Raw genomic sequence first — 20,380 nt, forward strand, 5'->3', positions numbered from 1 at the left:
TCACTGTTCTGAGCCACTGATGATGGTTATTTGTTTAGTGATGCTACTGCCCCAGTTCTGACTCAATGAATTGCCGTTGTCTACTATATGAAATAGACATTGCCTTCTAAGCAATATTTATTAGAATCTATACTTCCATTTGTCAGGAACTACGCGAGGCAGAGACAGTGGGAGTTATAGCTGTGATTTTAAGTTTTATATTATGGTGCCATGTGAGTCCCATGATGACTTCCTTAGGTAGAGTAATCTACCTCTCATTTAGAGGTGACCTAAGTCAATTTTTTTCTTCTTTTTCTTTCAATAGCTTTTTTTTTTTTTTTTTTGAGATGGCGTCTCACGCCTGTCACCCAGGCTGGAGTGCAGTGGCGTGATCTCGGCCGACTGCAGGCTCCGCTTCCCAGGTTCAAGTGATCCCCCTGCCTCAGCCTCCTGAGTAGCTGGGATTACAGGTGGGCACCACCACACCTGGCTAATTTTTGTATTTTTAGTGGAGATGGGGTTCCACCATGTTGGCTAGGCTGGTCTCAAACTCCTGGCCTCAAGTGAGCCACCTGCCTTGGCCTCCCAAAGTGCTGGGATTACAGGCGTGAACCACTGTGCCTGGCTTCTTCTTTTTTCTTTAAAGAATGATTGAATTTATTTCTCAGATGGTGATATAATTTTTTTTTTTTTTTTTGAGACAGAGTCTCACTCTGTTGCCCAGGCTGGAGTGCAGTGTCGTGATCTCGGCTCACTGCAACCTCTGCCTCCCAGATTTAAGGGATTCTTATGCCTCAGCCTCCCAAGTAGCTGGGACTACAGGTGCACGCCACCATGCCTGGCTCAGTTTTGTAATTTTAGTAGAGACAGGGTTTTGCCATGTTGGCCAGGCTGGTCTCAAAATCCTGGCCTCAAGGGATCAGCCCACCTCAGCCTCCCAAAGTGCTGGGATTACAGGTGTGAGCCACTGCACCAGCCTAAGCCAGTTTTTTTCTAATTGTTTTAATGTGTGCTATGGTATATTGATATGCATCATGTTTCTACATTCTATTATTTCTGCACTTCATGTAAGCTTGCTTTTCTGACCAGTATCTAATAGTAATTTTTGAGTATAATTTTTTCCTCTTTATCCTCTAGGCATAGGGGCTTAAATTTTCTCTTGAGTATCTTTTTGGTTTTCCTGTCATTACCTTTATTTTCTAGCATATGTTTCTTCTTTGGCTTCCTTCCTTCTTTCTTGACCCAACACATGAACTCTCTTCTTAGTATGGCATAAATTTTAATCAGGTGGGAAAATTCTGTGCTTACTTTGTTTTTCCTGGAGCTTCCCCTCTGGGACCATCACTAAATTTAGCCTGCAGCTAAATTTGCTTATAGCAGGTCTTCTGTAAGCCTGTGTAGGATATGCAATCAGGGAAGCTGACTTCAAAATTGCATTTACAACTAAGTTTCAATTACATGTCTTTTTTTTTTTTTTTTTTTTTTTTTTTAGTTTATTATTGGACCATTAATGGATGCACTTTCAGAGAGCTCTCTGTATAGCAGGTAAAGAGACGTTGTGTTATGATGTATTTGATACATACATTTCATGTTAGGAGACATGACCAGATTGTTTAATGCATTTGGCACATACAGTATGTTGCTGAATAGACAGTTGAGTTTTTCTTATGATGTGGTCCTTTTTCTATTTGTTGTTCTTCTTGCATTCTGATTTGCATCAAGTGTTTCTCCTTTGTTTTTTCTTGTTTCCGTTTTCTGCCTTGAGCTCCTCTATTCTTGTGCTCTTGGAAACTATGTCTTCTACAGCACACTTTCTTCTCCCTACTGCTGCTTTCTGCCCTCTTGAAAGTTGTAATGACTTTGACTAACCAAAACTTTAAACTTATTTTCCTTTTTCTTTTAACTTAGTTTTACACTTACAGAAAAGTCTTGAGAATAATCCGAAGAATTCTCATTTCCCTTTCATCCATATTCCCTGAATGTTAAGGTTTTACTATGTTTGCTTGATTGTTGCCTCTCCCTGTGTGTGCATCTTTCTTAGCTTTGTCTGCTGACCAGACTTACTCATTTATATCTGTTTCAGTGCCTGTCTGTCCACCCATCCATCCATCCATCCATCCATCCATCCATCTATCCATCCATTCATCCATCCATCCATATTAAGAACCATGAATTCACACCAGGACATCCAGTTTCAGTTCAGTACTGCAGGGTTCATTCTAACCTTTTCCTTTCCGTATCTGACAGTAGCTGCTGTTATTCATCCTGTCTCTACTTATAGGCCACAGTTATGTTTTGAAAAGGTTGACAGTGAGAAGTTTGTCAGGATTGTACCTTAGCCTCATTTTGTTGAGCATCATTTATGACTCTTGAATTCTATCTTTAAAAATTTCCCCTGCTCTTGAAATTGTGTTATCTTTCTAATATTAACCAAATTTATAGTTGTGTCTTGCTGTTCAGTATGCCCTCTAAACAGAACTGCATCCCCCCACCAGCCAATTTCTTGAAACATTTTTAATTAGTCTGTGCCACGTTATATTAATATTTAGTCCTGTTTAATAATATTGAAAGAGCATAGCAACACTTGATTTGCCAATTATTTTTAGTTTTCAAATAACTCATTACTATTGAATAGTTTTCTGAAGCAATTAGACAGCTGGAGAGCAGTAAAACCAATGAAAAGATCCTGGTGTTTTCTGAGAGTTGACAAACACATTTATTATGAAATGCCTTCAGTTTTCTAGCACTCTAATGTTTTCAATTAGCAGATAATGTTCCTGGAAGAAGCATATAGCAGAAAAAATGTGACTTTAGTAGATGCTAACAATTAAATGCTCTTGCAAAAGTAATTTATTGGCCGGGCGCGGTGGCTCACGCTTGTAATCCCAGCACTTTGGGAGGCCGAGGCGGGCGGATCACGAGGTCAGGAGATCGAGACCACTGTGAAACCCCGTCTCTACTAAAAATACAAAAAATTAGCCGGGCGTGGTGTCGGGCGCCTGTAGTCCCAGCTACTCGGAGAGGCTGAGGCAGGAGAATGGCGTGAACCCGGGAGGCGGAGCTTGCAGTGAGCTAAGATTGTGCCACTGCACTCCAGCCTGGGCGACAGAGCGAGATTCCGTCTCAAAAAAAAAAAAAAAGTAATTTATTACTAATATATGTCTTTGCTATGAATGTTACTTCTTTTGTTTTAGACCTAAAGATTTAAAGTCATTGGATTACATGTTGGGAACAATAAAATATAATTTAAAATGATCATTTCAGGCTCTTATTTTTTATGATACTATTTAGCAAGATTCATATATGTGGAAGGGAAAGTGTCACAAAAAGGAAATCCTTAGTAAAGTAGGTTATTAACTCAGGTCCATTTTCCTACAAGGTCCTGATGTTTCTGTAATCAGAAAGGTTCTCAGAATTTTACTGAAAAATGAAATGCAGGTTCAGAAAAATAAGACTGTCTGATTTTTTTATTGTTGAAAGACTTTTGGGCCATGGTCCATTTAGGCTAGTTTCAGTGTAATCACTTGTAAATAAATGTTAAGTATTTGTTTTCCCCCTCTCTGTTTGTAGGTCCCCAGGCCAGCCGATAGGAAGCTGTTCTCCATTGGGACTGAAATTACAGAAGTTTTTAGTCACTTATATTTCTCTTCTTCCAGAAGAAATAAAGAGTATGTGTCAGTAAAGGGTTTTTTTAAAAATGCTTTAGCTTACAGTTTCTTTTTTTTTTTTTTTAGCAAATTGGTTATAAGCACCATCAACTATTATAATAAGTATTTTCAAAATGGTCTCCTTTTCCAAGGTATGCATATTTTCTCAGAATTATACAGTGTCTTTTCTGAGTACACACTTTAGTCATTGTGTATGACATATTACCAGTATTGGCATGAGTAGCATGGAGGTAATTTTAGAAGGTGTGCTGCAATTTAGCCATCGTTTCTAATTGTCTACTATTCAGTTTCAAGAATTAGTAAAATATATTCAAGAAATAGGGAACCTGGTTTTAGGAAAAAGTTGTAAACAGAATACTCATTGTGGCAAGTTGTCCCTTTATAGATATTAACTTAGATAAGGAAGAAAAAATAAGCCAGGTGCAGTGGCTCCCGCCTGGAATCCCAGCATTTTGGGAGGCTGAGGCAGACAGATCACCTGAGGTCAGGAGTTCGAGACCAACCTGGCCAACACAGGGAAACTCTGTCTCCACTAAAAATACAAAAATTAGCCAGGCATGATGGTGTGTACCTGTAGTCCCAGCTACTGGGAGGCTGAGGCAGGAGAATCACTTGAACCCAGGAGGCGGTGGTTGCAGTGAGCCGAGATTGTGCCACTGTACTCTAACCTGGGTGACAGAGCAAGAGTGTCTCAAAAAAATAAAACAAAACACTTGTTTTATGTAAGACCTTGTCCTAGAACCATCCCCCATCTTCAGGCTGGAGATGTTCATTCTAATGAGGTAGGTTGGAAAGCACAGCACAAAAGCACTGTGATTTTTGTTTGCTGAGCAGCAGCAGGACCTACTCTGCTTTGTGAGTCCTTGTGTTACTCCCACCTTTGTGATTTATAAAGTGAGCCTAGGTATGAAATACGTATTTTTTTCTTTTGTATTTAATCTGGCAAATAGGATGACAAGATGGCCAATGGTAATGTCTATTCAAACGTCAGAAAAAAGGGAAAATATGGTCTGTATATCATGACTTTAAGTTTATGGAAAATTGATTGTTTTGATTACTTTTTCTTTAAAAAAATGAGTTAATGGGGAAGGTGGGGAAGATAACTATTAGAGTCATTCTTTTTTTTTTTTGAGATGGAGTCTTGCTGTGTCGTTAGGCTGTAGTGCAGTGGCCAAGTGATTCTCCTGCCTCAGCCTCCCGAGTAGCTGGGACTACAGGCGTGCACCACCACGCCCAGCTAATTTTTGTATTCTTAGTAGAGACAGGGTTTCACCATGTTGGCCAGGATGGTCTCGATCTTTTGACTTGTGATCTGCCCACCTCGGCCTCCCAAAATGCTGGGATTACAGGCGTGAACCACCACACACAGCCTAGAGTCATTCTTTAGTTTGGTAGATTTCAGGAGTTTAATATGGGGATGAATTTGTCAGCCACATTGCTGCCTCGCATGTCAGTAGCACACGTGAGTGAAGTGATGTCGGTCAGGGCTTCCTAGAATTTGAGAGCCAGGTGTTTGTGATCCAGGACCAGGCATATCACAGATGCTTGGTAAATATGTTGAATCAATGTGAAATAGAAACTTGGCCATTGCCATCTTCCTAGTGTCATGAGTGAAGTGTTAGGCAAAAGATGAGATTTACTGAATTTAGTTAGTGCAAATGGAAGAAAGAAAAATTGAGGCCAGGAGTTCAAAAAGAGCAATTAAAACGTTCATTCACAGTTATTTACTCATTTTTCAGTCACCAGTTTCCAGTGAATATCTTCTGTGTATTCTGAATGTCTTTTGTGCCAGGTATTTCAAAAGATACAAAATACGCATAATATCCTTTTAGGAGCTTCTGAGGGTTTCTTAAAAATCATTCTACAACTATGTGAGAAAACAGACATTTTTACTAACTGCATGAGCTGAGGGTCCTTAACAAATCACACGTTAGCAGAGAGGACAGAATGAAGCACCATCCCTTTGTATCTCAAAATAGAAATATAAATGATCATAATTAAATCCAAGGTAGTCAAGAAACAGCCTATGAGAAAGATGTTACTGTTTGCAGATACTAGAGGCCACTAACCATCAATACTTCCTATCCTGTTTTTCCTTCACATCTCAAATAGAAGAATGGCTTCTAATCATAAACAATTTTATCTTTTACCGGCTGGGCGTGGTGGCTGACACCTGTAATCGCAGCGCTTTGGGAGGCTGAGGTGGGCAGATCACCTGAGGTCGGGAGTTTGAGACCAGCCGGCCAACATGGCCAAACCCCGTCTCTACTAAAAATACAAAAATTAGCCGGGCGTGATGCTACATGCCTGTAATCCCAGCTACTCAGGAGGCTGAGGCAGGAGAATTGCTTGAACCCAGGAGGCGGAGGTTGTAGTAGTAAGCCAAGATCAAGCCATTGCACTTCAGCCTGGGCAACAGAGTGAGACTGTCTCAAAAAAAAGAAAAAAAAAATTACCTTTTAAAAAAATACAGCTTCATGGGTATCAGAATCCCTATAGTATAGTAGAATACTTATCTTACTAAAATAGGAATGAAATTAAATTTAACTTTTTTTTTTACAACAGCTTTATTGAGATAGAATTCACCCTTTTAAAACCATTTGATTTAGTGGTGTTTAGGGTATTCACAAAGTTATACAGCTGTTACCACTGTCTAATTCCTGAATATTTTGATCACCCTCAAAAAGAAACCCCAGGCATGTTAATAGTCGCTTCTCATTCTCTTCTACCCGTAGCTCCTGGCAACCACTGACCTCTTTGTCTCTGTAGATTTGCATATTCTCAACATTTCATGTCAGTGGAATCATACAACACGTGGCTTTTTGTGTCTGGCTTCTTTCACTAGCATAGTGTTTTCAAGGTTTATCCATGTTGTGGCATGTATCAGCATTTCATTCCTTTTTGTGGCTGAATAGTATTTCACTATATAGATATTTCACATTTTCATTCATTGGTAGACATTTGGATTGTTTTCACTTTTGACTATTTGAGTAATGCTGTTATGAATGTTTGTGTACAAGTTTCTGTATGAACACATTCTCAATTCTCTTGGATAGATACCTAGAAGTAGAATTGCCGGATCATGTGGTCCATCTCTTTAAGTTTTGGAGGCACTGCCATACTGTTTTCCACAGTGGCTGCACCGTTTTACATTCCCACCAGCATTGTGTGAGAGTTCTGGGTTCTCCATATCCTCCCCAACTCTGAGTATTGTCTGTCTTTTTTTTTTTTTTTTTTTTTTTTTTGAGAAGGAGTCTTGCTCAGTCGCCCAGGCTGGAGTGCAGTGGTGCGATCTCGGCTCACTGCAACCTCCACCTCCTGGGTTCACACAATTCTCCTGCCTCAGCCTGCCAAGTAGCTGAGACTACAGGCGCAAGCCACCACACCCAGCTAATTTTTGTATTTTTAGTGGAGACAGAGTTTCACCATGTCGGCCAGGATGGTCTCGATCTCTTGACTTCGTGATCCGCCTGCCTCGGACTCCCAAAGTGCTGGGATAATAGGCCTAGTTTGTGGGAAGTGGAGCCTCACTGTGGTTTTGACTTGTATTTCCCTAATACCTAATGGTGTTGAGCTTCTTTTCATGTGCTTATTGGCAACAATGATAATTTAAAACTTTTTCTTTCAGGTAGCTTCCTATTGAAGTTTATTCGGAAGATGACAAGTAGGCATTGGTGTGCTGTTCCCATTTTGTTTCTATCTAAGGCTTTGGCAAATGTCCCAAGATATAAAGCCCTGGGTATAGATGGGCTTCTTGCTCTCAGGTAATTTACTCTGTATATGTACTTGTGTGGTTATTTGCCATGACTTTCCATCAATATATCTATTTTCTCCTCTGCTTTAATCTACAGTAAATGGATATAGTTAATATTGGCATTGGGATGTTTGAGCTCTTAATTTTACATAAGAAAAAATTTTAAAAATGTATTATTCATATAGTTGAACTTATTTTGTTTTACAAATTACTAGTTTAAATGTCTACTGAAGTATATGCTGTTGAATTTTGACCTCTTCAAATAAGGCCAGTAAGTTTTTTTTTTTTAATTACTTTCGTAAGTAGAAAACTAAAGATAAAATATCAAACAATAATATTTAATAGAAAGTATTTCAAAAATGTTGGTAAAAAGGAATTTGAGGAGATGAAAAAAAGAAAAAATACTTCAGTAAATATAAACTTCTTTAAAAGCATCTTCATTTATAGTTTTTTTTTTTTTTTTTTTTTTTTTTTTGAGCTGGAGTCTCGCTCTGTCACCCAGGCTGGAGTGCAGTGGTGCGATCTTGGCTCACTGCAACCTCTGCCTTCTGGATTGAAGTGATTCTCGTGTCTTAGCCTCCTAAGTAGCTGGGATTACAGATGCGCGCCATTACTCCCGACTAATTTTTGTATTTTTAGTAGAGACGGGATTTCACCGTGTTGGCCAGGCTGGTCTCAAACTCCTGACCTCAGGTGACCTGCCCGCCTCAACCTCTCAAAGTGCTGGGATTACAGGTGTGAGCCACTGCGCCAGCCTATAGTCTTATTTTTAAAAGATACTTGTTTCATAGTAAAATTGAGCTCTAATAGAGGCCATAATGGGAAATAACAGCTTTGAAATTCTGCAGACTTTCTGCATTAGAAAGTGTAGTTGTTATAAATCAACTTGTTGATAATCACAAATTATCAGAATTGTCTTTGGGAATACAGAACTGCATGTTTTTGTATTTCGATGTCAGGGATGTTATTCATTGCACTATGATCACACATCAGATTCTCCTGAGAGGGGCAGCCCAATGCTACCTTCTTCACACGGCTATGAACTTGCTAGATGTGGTAAGTTTCTCTTTTGTTACTTCCATTTACAAGTCTTTCTTAGTGAGTGGGTGTACAGAAATGAGTCAACATAGCAGACCTGTGATACTACCATTAGAAAGGCCTGCTTGTAAGGTTGGTCCTTGGCTGGCACTGGGACCTTGGATTTTGGGAGGATTTGCACTATCCTAACTGCTAAGAGTGGCTTATTGTATCTAAAGTGTTTGTTCGTTGTGGTTTATGCTGAAAACCTGCTTTCTTTTTGGGAGTCTGGAATTTCAGTAAGTATGAGGCAAAAGGTGCTTGTATGACCACGTCCCAGGAAAAGCCCGAGGCACTGAGTCTGTATCGAGCTTCCCTGGTAGATAGACTTTCACTGTGTTGTCATGGCTTGTTGCTGGGGGAGCTAAGCGTGTCCTGGGTGGCCCACTGGGAGAGGACTCTTGGAGCTTATGCCTCGTTCCCTCTATATATTTCCCCTCATCTTCTCCTGTATCGACATTCAAGGAATATATATGGTGTGTATTCTGTGCTTTTTACAAAGCCTTAATAAATATTGCTTACTACAGGGGTCAGCAAACTCTTTCTGTGCAGTGCCAGGTAGCAAACATTTTTTAAGCTTTGCAGCTGGCTTTACGATCTATGTTGCAACTTCTGAACTAAATAAACAGGCATTGGCTATGTTCCAACAAAACTTTTTACAAAACAGGCCGTGAGTAGTTTTTGCCAATGCCTGGCCTAGATAGAGCAAGGTATCTTAATTCAAGATGCACAACCTTAAGGGAATGAAAGACCCAGGTGGTTTTCTTAGAGGGTCATTTTTATGTCATTGAAAATAATCACTTTTTTTTTTTTGAGACGGAGTTTTGCTCTTGTCTCCCAGACTAGAGTACAGTGGTGTATTCTCGGCTCACTGCAACCTCCACCTGCCAGGTTCAAGTGATTCTCCTGCCTCAGCCTCCCAAGTAGCTGGGATTATAGGCACCTGCCACCACACCCGTAATTTTTGTATTTTTAAGAGAGACGGGGTTTTGCCATGTTGGCCAGGCTGGTCTCAAACTCCTGACCTCAGGTGATCCACCCGCCTCGGGCTCCCAATGTGCTGGGATTACAGGCGTGAGCCACCGTGCCTGTCCTCACATTTTGATTGAAAGTAATTTCTTCTTACAGAATGGTGTTTTTTTTTTTAAGATTGTGACCATCTTTAAGATAGTAACCTCGGCCGGGCGCGGTGGCTCACGCTTGTAATCCCAGCACTTTGGGAGGCCGAGGTGGGCGGATCACGAGGTCAGGAGATCAAGACCACGGTGAAACCCGTCTCTACTAAAAATACAAAAAATTAGTCGGGCGTGGTGGCGGGCGCCTGTAGTCCCAGCTACTCGGAGAGGCTGAGGCAGGAGAATGGCGTGAACCCGGGAGGCGGAGCTTGCAGTGAGCCGAGATCGCGCTACTGCACTCCAGCCTAGGCGACAGAATGAGACTCTGTCTCAAAAAAAAAAAAAAAAAAAAAGATAGTAACCTCAATTTTAAGTTAACATGGCATCTTTATGTTAAAAGTTGAATAATATTTTCTTTTTATTTGCTTTCTTTTGATTTAGCTAATGGTATTTGCTTTCTTTTGATTTAGCTAATGATAACCTACTTTAAATAGTAGAATTGGTTGCCTCCACAGTGGTTTTAGTTTATTCAATTAAACATTTTAATATGAGTAATTTTTAAAACCTTTGCTGCCCTGCCCAGGAGAAAGTGTCACTTCCTGATGTCTCAACTTTTCTCATGTCTCTGAGACAAGAGGAATCCTTAGGACGAGGAACTTCATTGTGGACAGCGGTGAGATTGAAGATAATTTAATAAAGTCTTTGAAAATTATAAAAAATGGTTTTCTTAATGAATTTCTTAGTTGCCATTTATATAAAATATAATGATTGCTTTGTTATCTGTCAACAGAGACTTTGAAATATTGTGTATTTGCTTTGAGTGGAATTAACTAATTCTGCTAAGATGCTTATGGAGAGGTGGGAGAGAGGAAAATGTTTGCAGTAGAGATAGACCTATTTAGAAGAAAAGATATTGCTAGTGGGCAGATCTCAACTCTGGATGAGATGCATTAGGAATAATGACGATGTTAGACTCAAACACAGTAAGTGACACAAACTCCTCTTTCTCTTTTTTTCTGTCATTGAATGGCCCCTTCCTCCACCCAGTTGTCCAGTCCTTGTGTTTTGGTAATTCTGAGTTTGTCTTGACTTTTTGCATCCAATTCATCATGAAATCCTCCTGTCTCATAAACGTCTTTCCTCTTCTCCATGCCCTGCTGTGGCTCTAGCTCAGACCCTCCTCATGTGAAGCTTCTTTCCTTGTGATGATGTCTTGTTGATCTCCTGTCCCTGGCCTCCAGGCCTCTTACTATGCCACCCTTTTCCTCAGGACTCTTCAGGGCCAGCCTCCTCCCTCTTTTTGTAAACCACGGGGTTTAGTTTATACAACTGACTTCAGTGCGTATTTGTTATTTATGTGGTTGAGTTCTGATCTTTGTCCCCTCTGGGTTATATAGTTTTTGAGAAATGAAGAAGGGGCAAATTGTGGCCTTTAAAAAATAGAATTTTGTTTTATTTTCTTGATCACAATGCATCTAATTATGTGGAATTTGAAAAATATAGAACCATATAAAGAAAATAAAAATCATCTGTAATGCCTACCATCAAACTAAATTCATATTGTTTGGTTTAGTTTTTAATTCTTTTTCCCCATGAATATACGTATTCTCTTACTTGCTTTCTCATTATAGATAAGTATATGTGTATTTAAAATAATACATATGATCTTTCTAAATATAGATTAAACTGTTTTAAATTTTATTTTTTTGTATTCACATATATATGAGCATTTTAGCATGTTGCTAAGTAATTTTTCAAGATGTAAAAATTCAGTTGATTATATCTTTTAAAATTTATTGAATTAGTTCCTTTTCTTGGACTTTGTTTCAAAGTTTTTGCTTTTATAAATAACATTGGACTGGGTGCAGTGACACTTTGGGAGGCTGAGGCGGGCAGATCACTTGAGGCCAGGAGTTCGAGACCAGCCTGGCCAGCATGGCAAAACCCCATCTCTACTAAAAGTACAAAAATTATCCGGGCATGGTGGTGTGTGCCTGTAGTCCCAGCTACTTGGGAGGCTGAGACAGGAGAATTGCTTGAATCCGGGAGACGGAGGTTGCAGTGAGCTGAGATCGGGCCACTGCACTCCAGTGTGCACGACAGAGTGAGACCCTGTTGCAGAAAGTAAATAACGTTGGGAGAAACTTACTCCTATATGTTTTTATTTATACTTGTTTTTTAGGATAAATTCAGAAAATTGAATTTGCTGTATTTCAATAATTTTAAGCTTCTTGATACAGATTGAGAGAGGTTTCAAAGCATGACAGTGGACATCCACTTTATGTACAGTGATACAATACCAAATGTATCAGCATGTTAAGTTCTTCGCCACTTTGGTAGATGAAACACAGCATTTGGTGACTTTATCTGCATTACTCTGATCACTGTTTTTTAAAACATTTTTTCATGTCTTTGTAGTATTTCTTTTGTGAATTGTCGATTATTGTCCTTTCCCCATTTTGTTTTGGGATTTTAGTGGTTTTTTTTTTTCTTTTTTACTTGATTTGTAAGTGCTCTTTTTACATTAAGGGTATTGACAAGTTGTTATACCTATTGCAAAAAAATTTTTTTTAGTTCCTTTTTAAAAAATTTAGCTTTGCTTGCTGAATGGGTAGTGAATTTATGCGATTTGAAGATTAAAACTGTTGGTCAGAAGTGTCTTATTTCTGTTTTACTCTTCTATCTTGCCTGGATCGTTATCCTACCCCACCCCATCCCCAAACAAAGGTGTTTTTGATATAGACTCTGCTTACTACCTTGCAAGTTTTCATTAAAATATATATTCATAGTGATTTCTTTATCTCAGTAGGAAAAGACCCTTCTTAGTCTTTTTTGGTAAAGTAAAGCTTGCATAGTGTTTTGTAAAGTAAAGCTTGCATAGTATTCCATCTGGTGGTTGTACCATCGTTTATTCAACTTCCCCCATTGCTGAACTGTTGAGTTGTCCAGTCTTGTGGCTTTTACAGACAATGCCACAATAAATGAATAGTCTGCAGGTACATCTGCAGAATGGAGTCCTAGAATTGGGATTGCTGGTTAGAGGTTGGGTGCCTGTGTAATCTTTCTGGGGATTGCCCAGTTTCCCTCCATAGTTTCCTATGGCTGCTGTAATAAATTACCACCAGCTTGGTGGCTTAAAATAACATACATTTATTCCCTTATGGTTCTGGAGGCCAGAAGTCTGGAATCCGTTTCACTCGTCTGCAATTAAGATTCTGGCTGGCCCGTGCTTCCTTGTAGGGGCGAGTCTGCTTCCTCTAATTCTGGAGCTGTATTGCTTGCATTTCTCAGCTCATGGTCCTTTCTCCATCTTCAAAACCAGCAGCCTGGCATCTCGAGATCTCTGCTTCGTCTTCATATCACATTCTTCTCTTCTGTTTCTGTGGCCAAATCTGCCTCTGCCTTCTTTTTATGAGGACACTTAGGATTACATTGGGCCCTGTCAAATAATCCAGCATAATGTCCCCATCTGAGAATACTTAATCTGCAAAGCTCCTTTTGCTGCATAAGGTAACACTCACAGGTTCCGGGATTAGGACCTCGGTATCTTTGGGGCCTACCATAGGGTTGCAGGAGTTTCACAGCGTATGATAGTGCCTGTTGTGAAGCAGGATTTTTTACCAGTCTGAAGGATGGGAAAGGGCATTTCAGTGTAATTTTAATTTATCATTCTCTTACAATTTGTAAGTTCGGGCATCTTTTCAGTTTCGTTTTGATTTTTGATTTTGTTTAGTTTTTTCCTGGTAGCTTTTTACTTATGAAAATTTTAAAAATTCTTAGAAGAGTATAATGAACTCTCATGTACCCATCACCCATCATCTACCATTGCTGCTCATGGCCGGTCTTCTTTGACCTGGACCCCCTACTCTCCCTTCCTCTCCCAATTATTTTGAATCACATCCTATCAAATCTTATTTTTCATCTATGAATTTTTGAATATGTACTGCTAAAAGATAAGGAGTTTAAAGGGCTTAAAAAATAAGCCTTTATCACACCTAAAAAAACTAACAGTGTTTTTAAAATTTATTTTCTTTCTGTTTGGTCAGATGTCCAATTTTGTTTGTTCAGGTATTCAAATAAGGCCTATTCACTGCAGCTAGTAGGCATAGCTTTAAAATTGTGGACTCTAATCCAGCTGGAATTTATTTTGTTGTATGAGTTGTGAGGTTTAAAAGAGAAAATTCATGTAAAAAAGCTTTAGGCTACTGTTAGCCCATATTTAATGTAAATATCTAGTATTACTAATGTCTTTTCGCCCTGGTTTAAGGAGTGAGGCGTTTGCCTGTTGTATTGTTTATTTGTTTTTAAGGAGCCAGCTCTTAGATTTCTTTATCTGTTTCCCTTGATTTTTCGGTTCTGTAATGCATCAGTGTCTGTTTCATCTTTGACTCTCCTTTCGTTTGTTTTGACTGCCTCCTAATGCCTTGGAGTCATTTGTTGAGAACTATGTATTGCATATCTCCCACAGGCCAGCCACTGTGCTGAGTGTTGGGAATACAGTAGTCAGTGAGAGAAACATGTTGACTACCCTCAGGAAGCTTATAGTTGGTGGTTTATAGCTGAATCCAGATTTCAATTCTTTTTTTGTTTGAAAGCACTTACATATATGTATATATATATTTTAGTGTAGATTTGACTGTATCCTATAACTTTTGTTACCTAGTGTTCTCATTATTATCTAATTATCTAGTTATTATGTTAAGTCATGTAAAATCATTGATATTCAGTCATTTTAAACCTATAGAAATGGCGTTTTCATGTAGCTCACCCTAAATAGTTTTTTAATTAATAGATTTTATTTTTTGAAACAGTGTTTGGTTTCCAGAAAAATTAAACAGAAAGTGCAGAGAGTTCTGGCCAGGCATGGTGGCTCATACCTGTAATCCCAGCACTTTGGGAGGCCCAGGCAGGCAGATCGCTTGAGTTCAGGAGCTCGAGACCAGCCTCAGTAACATAGCAAGACCCTGTCTCAGTGTATTTTAAAAATAAAGTAATAAGTAAAAAAAAAAAAAAAAATCACACAAAAAAGGTACAGAGAGTTTCCACATACTCCCACACCACTCTTCCCATCCCTACACACAGTTTCCCCTATTGTTAATATTTTGTATTAGTGTGGTTCATTTGTTACAATTGATGACCCCCATATTGATTACTATTATTAACTAAAGGTCATAGTTTACATTAGGGTTCACTTTTCACATCGTACATTCCATGGGCTTTGACAGATGGGTCATACAGAATAGTCTCACTGCCCCCCAAAATTCTCTGTGCTCTGCCTGTTCATCCCTCCTTTCCCCCAAACCTTGGCAGCTGATCTTTTTACTCTCTCTAGTTTTGTCTTTTTCATAATGCCACATAGTTGGAATCATACAGGACCCAGCCTTTTCAGATTGGCTCTTCCACTTAGTAATATGCACTTAAGGTTCCTTCCTGTGTTTTCATGGCTTGATAGCTCATTTTTTTTTAGTGCTTACTAAGACTTCATTATCTGGATGTACCATAGTTTATTTATCCATTCACCTACTGAAGGACACCTTGGTTGCTTCCAGGTTTTGGCAGTTGTGAGTAAGACTACTGTAAACATCTTTGTGCAGGTTTTTGTGTGGACATAACTTTTCAACTCATTTGGGTAAATACCAAGGAGCACAGTTGCCAGATTGAGTGGTAAGATTGTGTTTAGTTTTATGAGAAATTGCTAAGCTGTCTTTCAAACCATACTATTTTGCATTCCCACCAGCAAAGAATGAGGGTTCTTACTGCCCCACATTCTCTTCAGCATTTGGTTTGTCAGCGTTCTGGATTTTAGCCACTCCAGTAGTTACATAGTGGTGTCTTATTGTTTTAATTCCAAATTCCTTGAAAATAGATGATACTGAGCCTTTTGTATGTGCTATTCACCATCTGTATGTCTTCTTTGGTGAGGTATCCATTTCTTTTGCACATTCTTAAATTAAGTTGTGTGTTTTCTTACGGTGAGGTTTTAAAAGTTCTTTGAATACTTTGGATACCAGTCCTTTATCAGATATGTGGTTTGCAAATATTTTCTCCCAGTCTGTGGCTTGTCCTTTCATTCTCTTTATGTGTCCAAATAGATTTTTGAGACTTGTATTTTAATGGGGAATCAAGGGAGCCCGCCTACCCAGAGACTGCCATTTAGATGTCATTTTAAACCATAAGTCTGACATGAAAACTCTTTGAAGGGAAAATATTCTGAATTTTGTGACAGATATGATAGAGGGAAAGGAAAAAATCAAATATGAATTAGAGTTTAGTTGTCAAAAATAATTTTGGTACAGCAGAATCATGCCTGTGGAAATACAAGATTTGAAAAGCCTCACATATTTTGTAGCAATAATTAGGCAACGTAGTCTGGCCAGTTTTAGAGGAATACAAAGAAAAGTGTATACTGTTAAAAGACAAATACCGGCTGACCTCACTGTTAAACAGATAATATCTTAAGATTATCCTACTTGATAAAGACCTACACAGAACAACCTCCTTTAGCGTCATTGACTTGCCCACTCACTGTACCTGTGTGGTGTCTTTTAGTCCTGACCACTTCATTCATCCAGTCATTCATCAGTTTTGTCTTTGGTCAGGTGATGTATTCTTCCTTTGCCTCCTTATAGTAAACTTTGGGTAACCCTAATGGACACAAAAAATAATTTTTCAAAAATGCTTACTTTTTAGAAAGACTCATTTCATAATTCATATTTAAACTCGGTTATTGAATTTGCTTATTAAGACAGATATTATAAAAAAGGAAATTGAGAGCATATTTAGATTTTAAAACAAAAGTTTCACCATTATATGTGACCAAAGATGAGTTGTGAAATTATGTGACTTTTATTTGCAAACCTTCTAAGAGATGTAATGGAGAAGGCCTTGGACAGTGTTTCTCTTTTAAATTAATATACAGTATTTTAATATGCACATATGATGGAAAATAAACTTGTGAGGAGGGTAGGAACTTGGATTATAACTTAAATTTCAAATTCTACATTCTCTCAAAGATAAAACTTCTTGTTTTAGTATGTGAAGCTGGAAGAAGTTTTAGTTGAAGGTTGTAATTTGTTTTATGTAATGCGTTATTTTTTATAGAGATCTTTACCTCATTAAAATGTATATTTTATATAAGGTATGTTAGAAATTCTTGCCTGTTAATGAAGTTTATGCATTCTTCGAAAGAGGTTAGAAAACACACACACACACATATCTATCTCTCACATATATTTATCACACACATACATATACACATGCATACATATATATACACATAGTTTTTTTGTTTTTACTGTCTGTGGAACTCAAGTATGATAGTAAATGGTTTATTACTTTGTATTCAATTATTTAAATTTGGTTTATCGTGAAAGAAAGAAACGTGGCTTAAGGAGATTAGAAACCCTTTGTTTGGTTAGGCTTTTAAAATAAAGTAATAACTGTTTTCTTTTCCAGCTGTGTGACTGGCTACGTGTTAATGAAAGCTATTTTAAGCCATCCCCTACGTGTAGCTCCATTGGACTTTACAAGACATCTTTAAATGCTTATGTGAAGAGCCTTGTTCAAGAGTATGTTAAGTCATCTGCTTGGGAAAGTAAGTCTGCAATCATTTTTATGGATTGATAAAACCAAAATATTTTCAAAGAACTTTTAACTAGTTTTTCAGACTGAGAATTAGGCTTTATGAAATATATGATGATTTATTGATGCCAAACTTGTATTTCAGTAAAATAATGTGGAAAAAAAAGTAAAGATACTGTCTCCTAACTTGTATTAATACTTTATCTGTTCTGAGACTTGAGATTTTAAATTATTTTATGTTTAAGGAAACTAATAAGTTGCCAGAGTTAAGAAGTGGACACAAAGTTATTTATTTATTCTACAATTACTGGGTCCTTGTGGACTAGATACTGCAGATAGGGTTTTGGAGCCTCTGTAGTGGAAATATGTGCATTGGAAATACGTGTTTATCTTTTTCGTTTTTAAAGCACGTCTAGTATGAACTGATTATGAAAAACAATTTTAAACAAAAGCTGTGTTTAAAAGGATAGTTTTGTTAGTTTCTTTTTCAGCAGATACTTTGCAACATCAATTTTACAAAGATCCTTTCTTTGAGGAAATATATAAGACAACATTAGCGAGGCACTCTTAACAGATTCATTAATTAGGATTCTTTTTACATTCCTAATGCTTCGTTTTCATTAAAGTCATTGGTGATAATTTAGGAAAATTGCATCTTTGAATTTAACATGTCTTAAATTTCCTAGCTTTGTCTCACACAAAGTCATTTTCATCTCCTGATTCCTTTAATCTGACCATGGAATAGGTCTTAAATGATCAGATAATTATCCTTCCAAAATGCATGAGTTTATTCTTCTTGGAACATTTCTCTTTTGTGTTTTTAGTCTTTTTTGTTCTGTCTGTGTCTGGTAAATGTCCTATGCTGTTACATTGGAAGATTATTTGAAGTAAATATGTTAGTCTCTATTAAAGTAGACATAAACTGGGGGGTCAGATAGAGTCTAAGAGACCATGGCCTTTGTGTCTTCATTCATTTAATCTCATTTCTGGTCACGTTTTAGGGAACACTCATCTTAGCTGAAATACTATAATTGCCTCTTACGGAGTTACCTTGCATCTACTCTTGCTTCGTCTACAATATCTTTTCCACATGGTACCTAGATAAATCTTCTCAAAATATAAATTTTCATCTTAGACATTTTTCCTCCACTTCTTTGTATATATTCCCTTTAACCTTCAGTGGCTTCCTATTGCCTTTAGGGCAGAGACAAAGGTCCTCTGCGTGGCCTGCAAGGTTTCCTGGTCTCTCCCCTGCCTGTTTATGCCACTTCAGTTTCTGCTACTCCCTGTCACTTAGTGCACACATGAGCATCCTTTTATTTTCTGGAATATGGCATGCCTTCTTCTGCCAGAAGACCTTTAATGTGCTCTTCCTTTTGTCTAGAAAGTTCTTGTGTCCTTTCATCTTTCCTTTTGAGTCGTCACACTCAGCCCAATTGTCATTTCTTCAGGGAAACTTCCTCTTACTCTCTGGATGAGGGCACATCTTCCTAGTGTAGACTTCACTAGCACCATGTCCTTCTCCTTCATAGCCCTCACTATAATTGCAATTTTCTATGTATTCTTTGATCAGTGCTTTTCTCCTGTACTCTAAATTCCATGAGCACAGGAAACACTGTGTCTGCAGCACCCAGGTAATTGCATGGCATGTAGCAGGCACACAAATTTCTTTCTTGTTCATGTTGAAATAGATACGTATAACAATGAGCCATGCTCTAGAGTGTTCTACTGTAGTTCATCTCAGTTGTATTTCTCTCATAATTTAATAAGGCATAATCATTTAGTGGGTTTTTTTTGAAGCATCATCCTTGAAGGATTTTGTTAATGCTTTGCAAACCTTAACTATTGTTTATTTAAGCAGGAGAAAACTGCTTTATGCCTGACTGGTTTGAAGCCAAGCTTGTTTCTCTGATGGTCTTGCTGGCTGTGGATGTGGAAGGAATGAAGACTCAATATAGGTAATTGTTCCTATAATTGAAAAAAACCTATTTAAAAAAATCCTGATCAGAATTATGATGTGTATTCAGATTTTTGAATGATTGAAGTGAGTTGATCACAAGGTATCAAGGGAGGGTACTAGAACATTAACAGTATACTGAAGAAATGTTTAAAGTTAACAACAAATAGGAATAAGGGCATATTAGTGCTTTTAAATTGGTAAATTAAATGTTAAACTTAACAATTTAATGTTAATTAGATGGCCAGGCACAGTAGCTCATGCCTGTAATCCCAGCACTTTGGGAGGCCAAGGCAGGCAGATCACCTGAGGTCAGGAGTTTGAGGCCAGACTGGCCAACATGGTGAAACCCTGTCTCTACTAAAAATACAAAAATCAGCCAGGCGTGGTGGTGCATGTCTGTAGTCCCAACTACTAGAGAGGCTAAGGCGGGAAGATCACTTGAACTGGGTGGCGGACGTTGCAGTGAGCCAAGATTGCACCATTGCACTCCAGCCTGGACCACAGAGTGAGACTCCATCTGAAAAAAATTTAATGTTAAATTAGAGAAGATTACAAAACCATATACAATAATCACTGGTTTTATATCAGAATATTAGAAATAGATTACAAGATTCCAGTATAAGTTTAGGTAAAGAGATTTACTGGATTTGACTCCTTTGTAAAATACATAATTAAAAAAACGGTAATAAAGATAAAACAATCTTATTTATATTTTGTGAGAATGGAAGCAGGTCAGTTTTCACTAGATTATAGTTTTCAATAAGCAGCATCTTTAGGTAGATCAGGTAGGATATTTGCATGACATACAGTTAATTTGATTTACATCAAATCTCTTTTCTAGACAAAGATTTTGTACCGAAGTTGGTTATCCAGTCTGGGAAAATAAGTGAGACCCCGTCTCTACAAAAATTGAAAAATTAGCCGGACATGGTGGCTCACACCTGTGGTCCTAGCTACTTAGGAGGCTGATGTGGGAAGACTGCTTGAGCCTGGGAGGTTGAGGCCACAGTGAGCTGTGATCACACCACAGCACTCCAGCCCGGGCGACAGTGAGACCCCATCTCAAAAAAAAAAAAAAAAAAAAAAAAAAGTTGGTTAACAGTTTTTAATGAATCCTTAGGTGTTTTTTTTTTTTTTTTTGGATTTTTAAAAACATGTTCTATTTCCTTGACTAACTTACGTTTGTTTTGGTTTTATATTTTTGTATTATGGAAGCAGGGTCTCATCAATTTAATTTACACGTTAA

General features: G+C 38.0%; 1 protein-coding gene across 8 annotated transcripts in view; it reads left to right on the plus strand.

The window, feature by feature from the left end:
* The window catches only part of TARBP1 (TAR (HIV-1) RNA binding protein 1), an 88,678-nt gene that overhangs the window by 10,684 nt on the left and 57,614 nt on the right, over positions 1-20,380 (plus strand). For 6 of the 8 annotated variants that reach the window (XR_004030065.1, XR_004030066.1, XR_004030067.1 and 3 more), the window contains exons 5-11: positions 1,472-1,524; positions 3,550-3,647; positions 7,276-7,411; positions 8,361-8,457; positions 10,177-10,266; positions 17,049-17,187; positions 19,033-19,132. Coding sequence is in view for 5 of the 8 variants with exons in the window: in XM_003267273.3 (XP_003267321.2) it covers positions 1,472-1,524; positions 3,550-3,647; positions 7,276-7,411; positions 8,361-8,457; positions 10,177-10,266; positions 17,049-17,187; positions 19,033-19,132 (713 nt within the window). In the remaining 3 variants the exon portion in view is untranslated. The remainder of the gene's footprint in view (positions 1-1,471; positions 1,525-3,549; positions 3,648-7,275; positions 7,412-8,360; positions 8,458-10,176; positions 10,267-17,048; positions 17,188-19,032; positions 19,133-20,380) is intronic. The other 2 variants (XM_030812656.1, XM_030812657.1) reach the window with 2 other exon arrangements.

The sequence above is a fragment of the Nomascus leucogenys genome, chromosome 5, assembly GCF_006542625.1.
Source record: "Nomascus leucogenys isolate Asia chromosome 5, Asia_NLE_v1, whole genome shotgun sequence".
In the NCBI taxonomy this organism is placed as follows: domain Eukaryota; kingdom Metazoa; phylum Chordata; class Mammalia; order Primates; family Hylobatidae; genus Nomascus; species Nomascus leucogenys.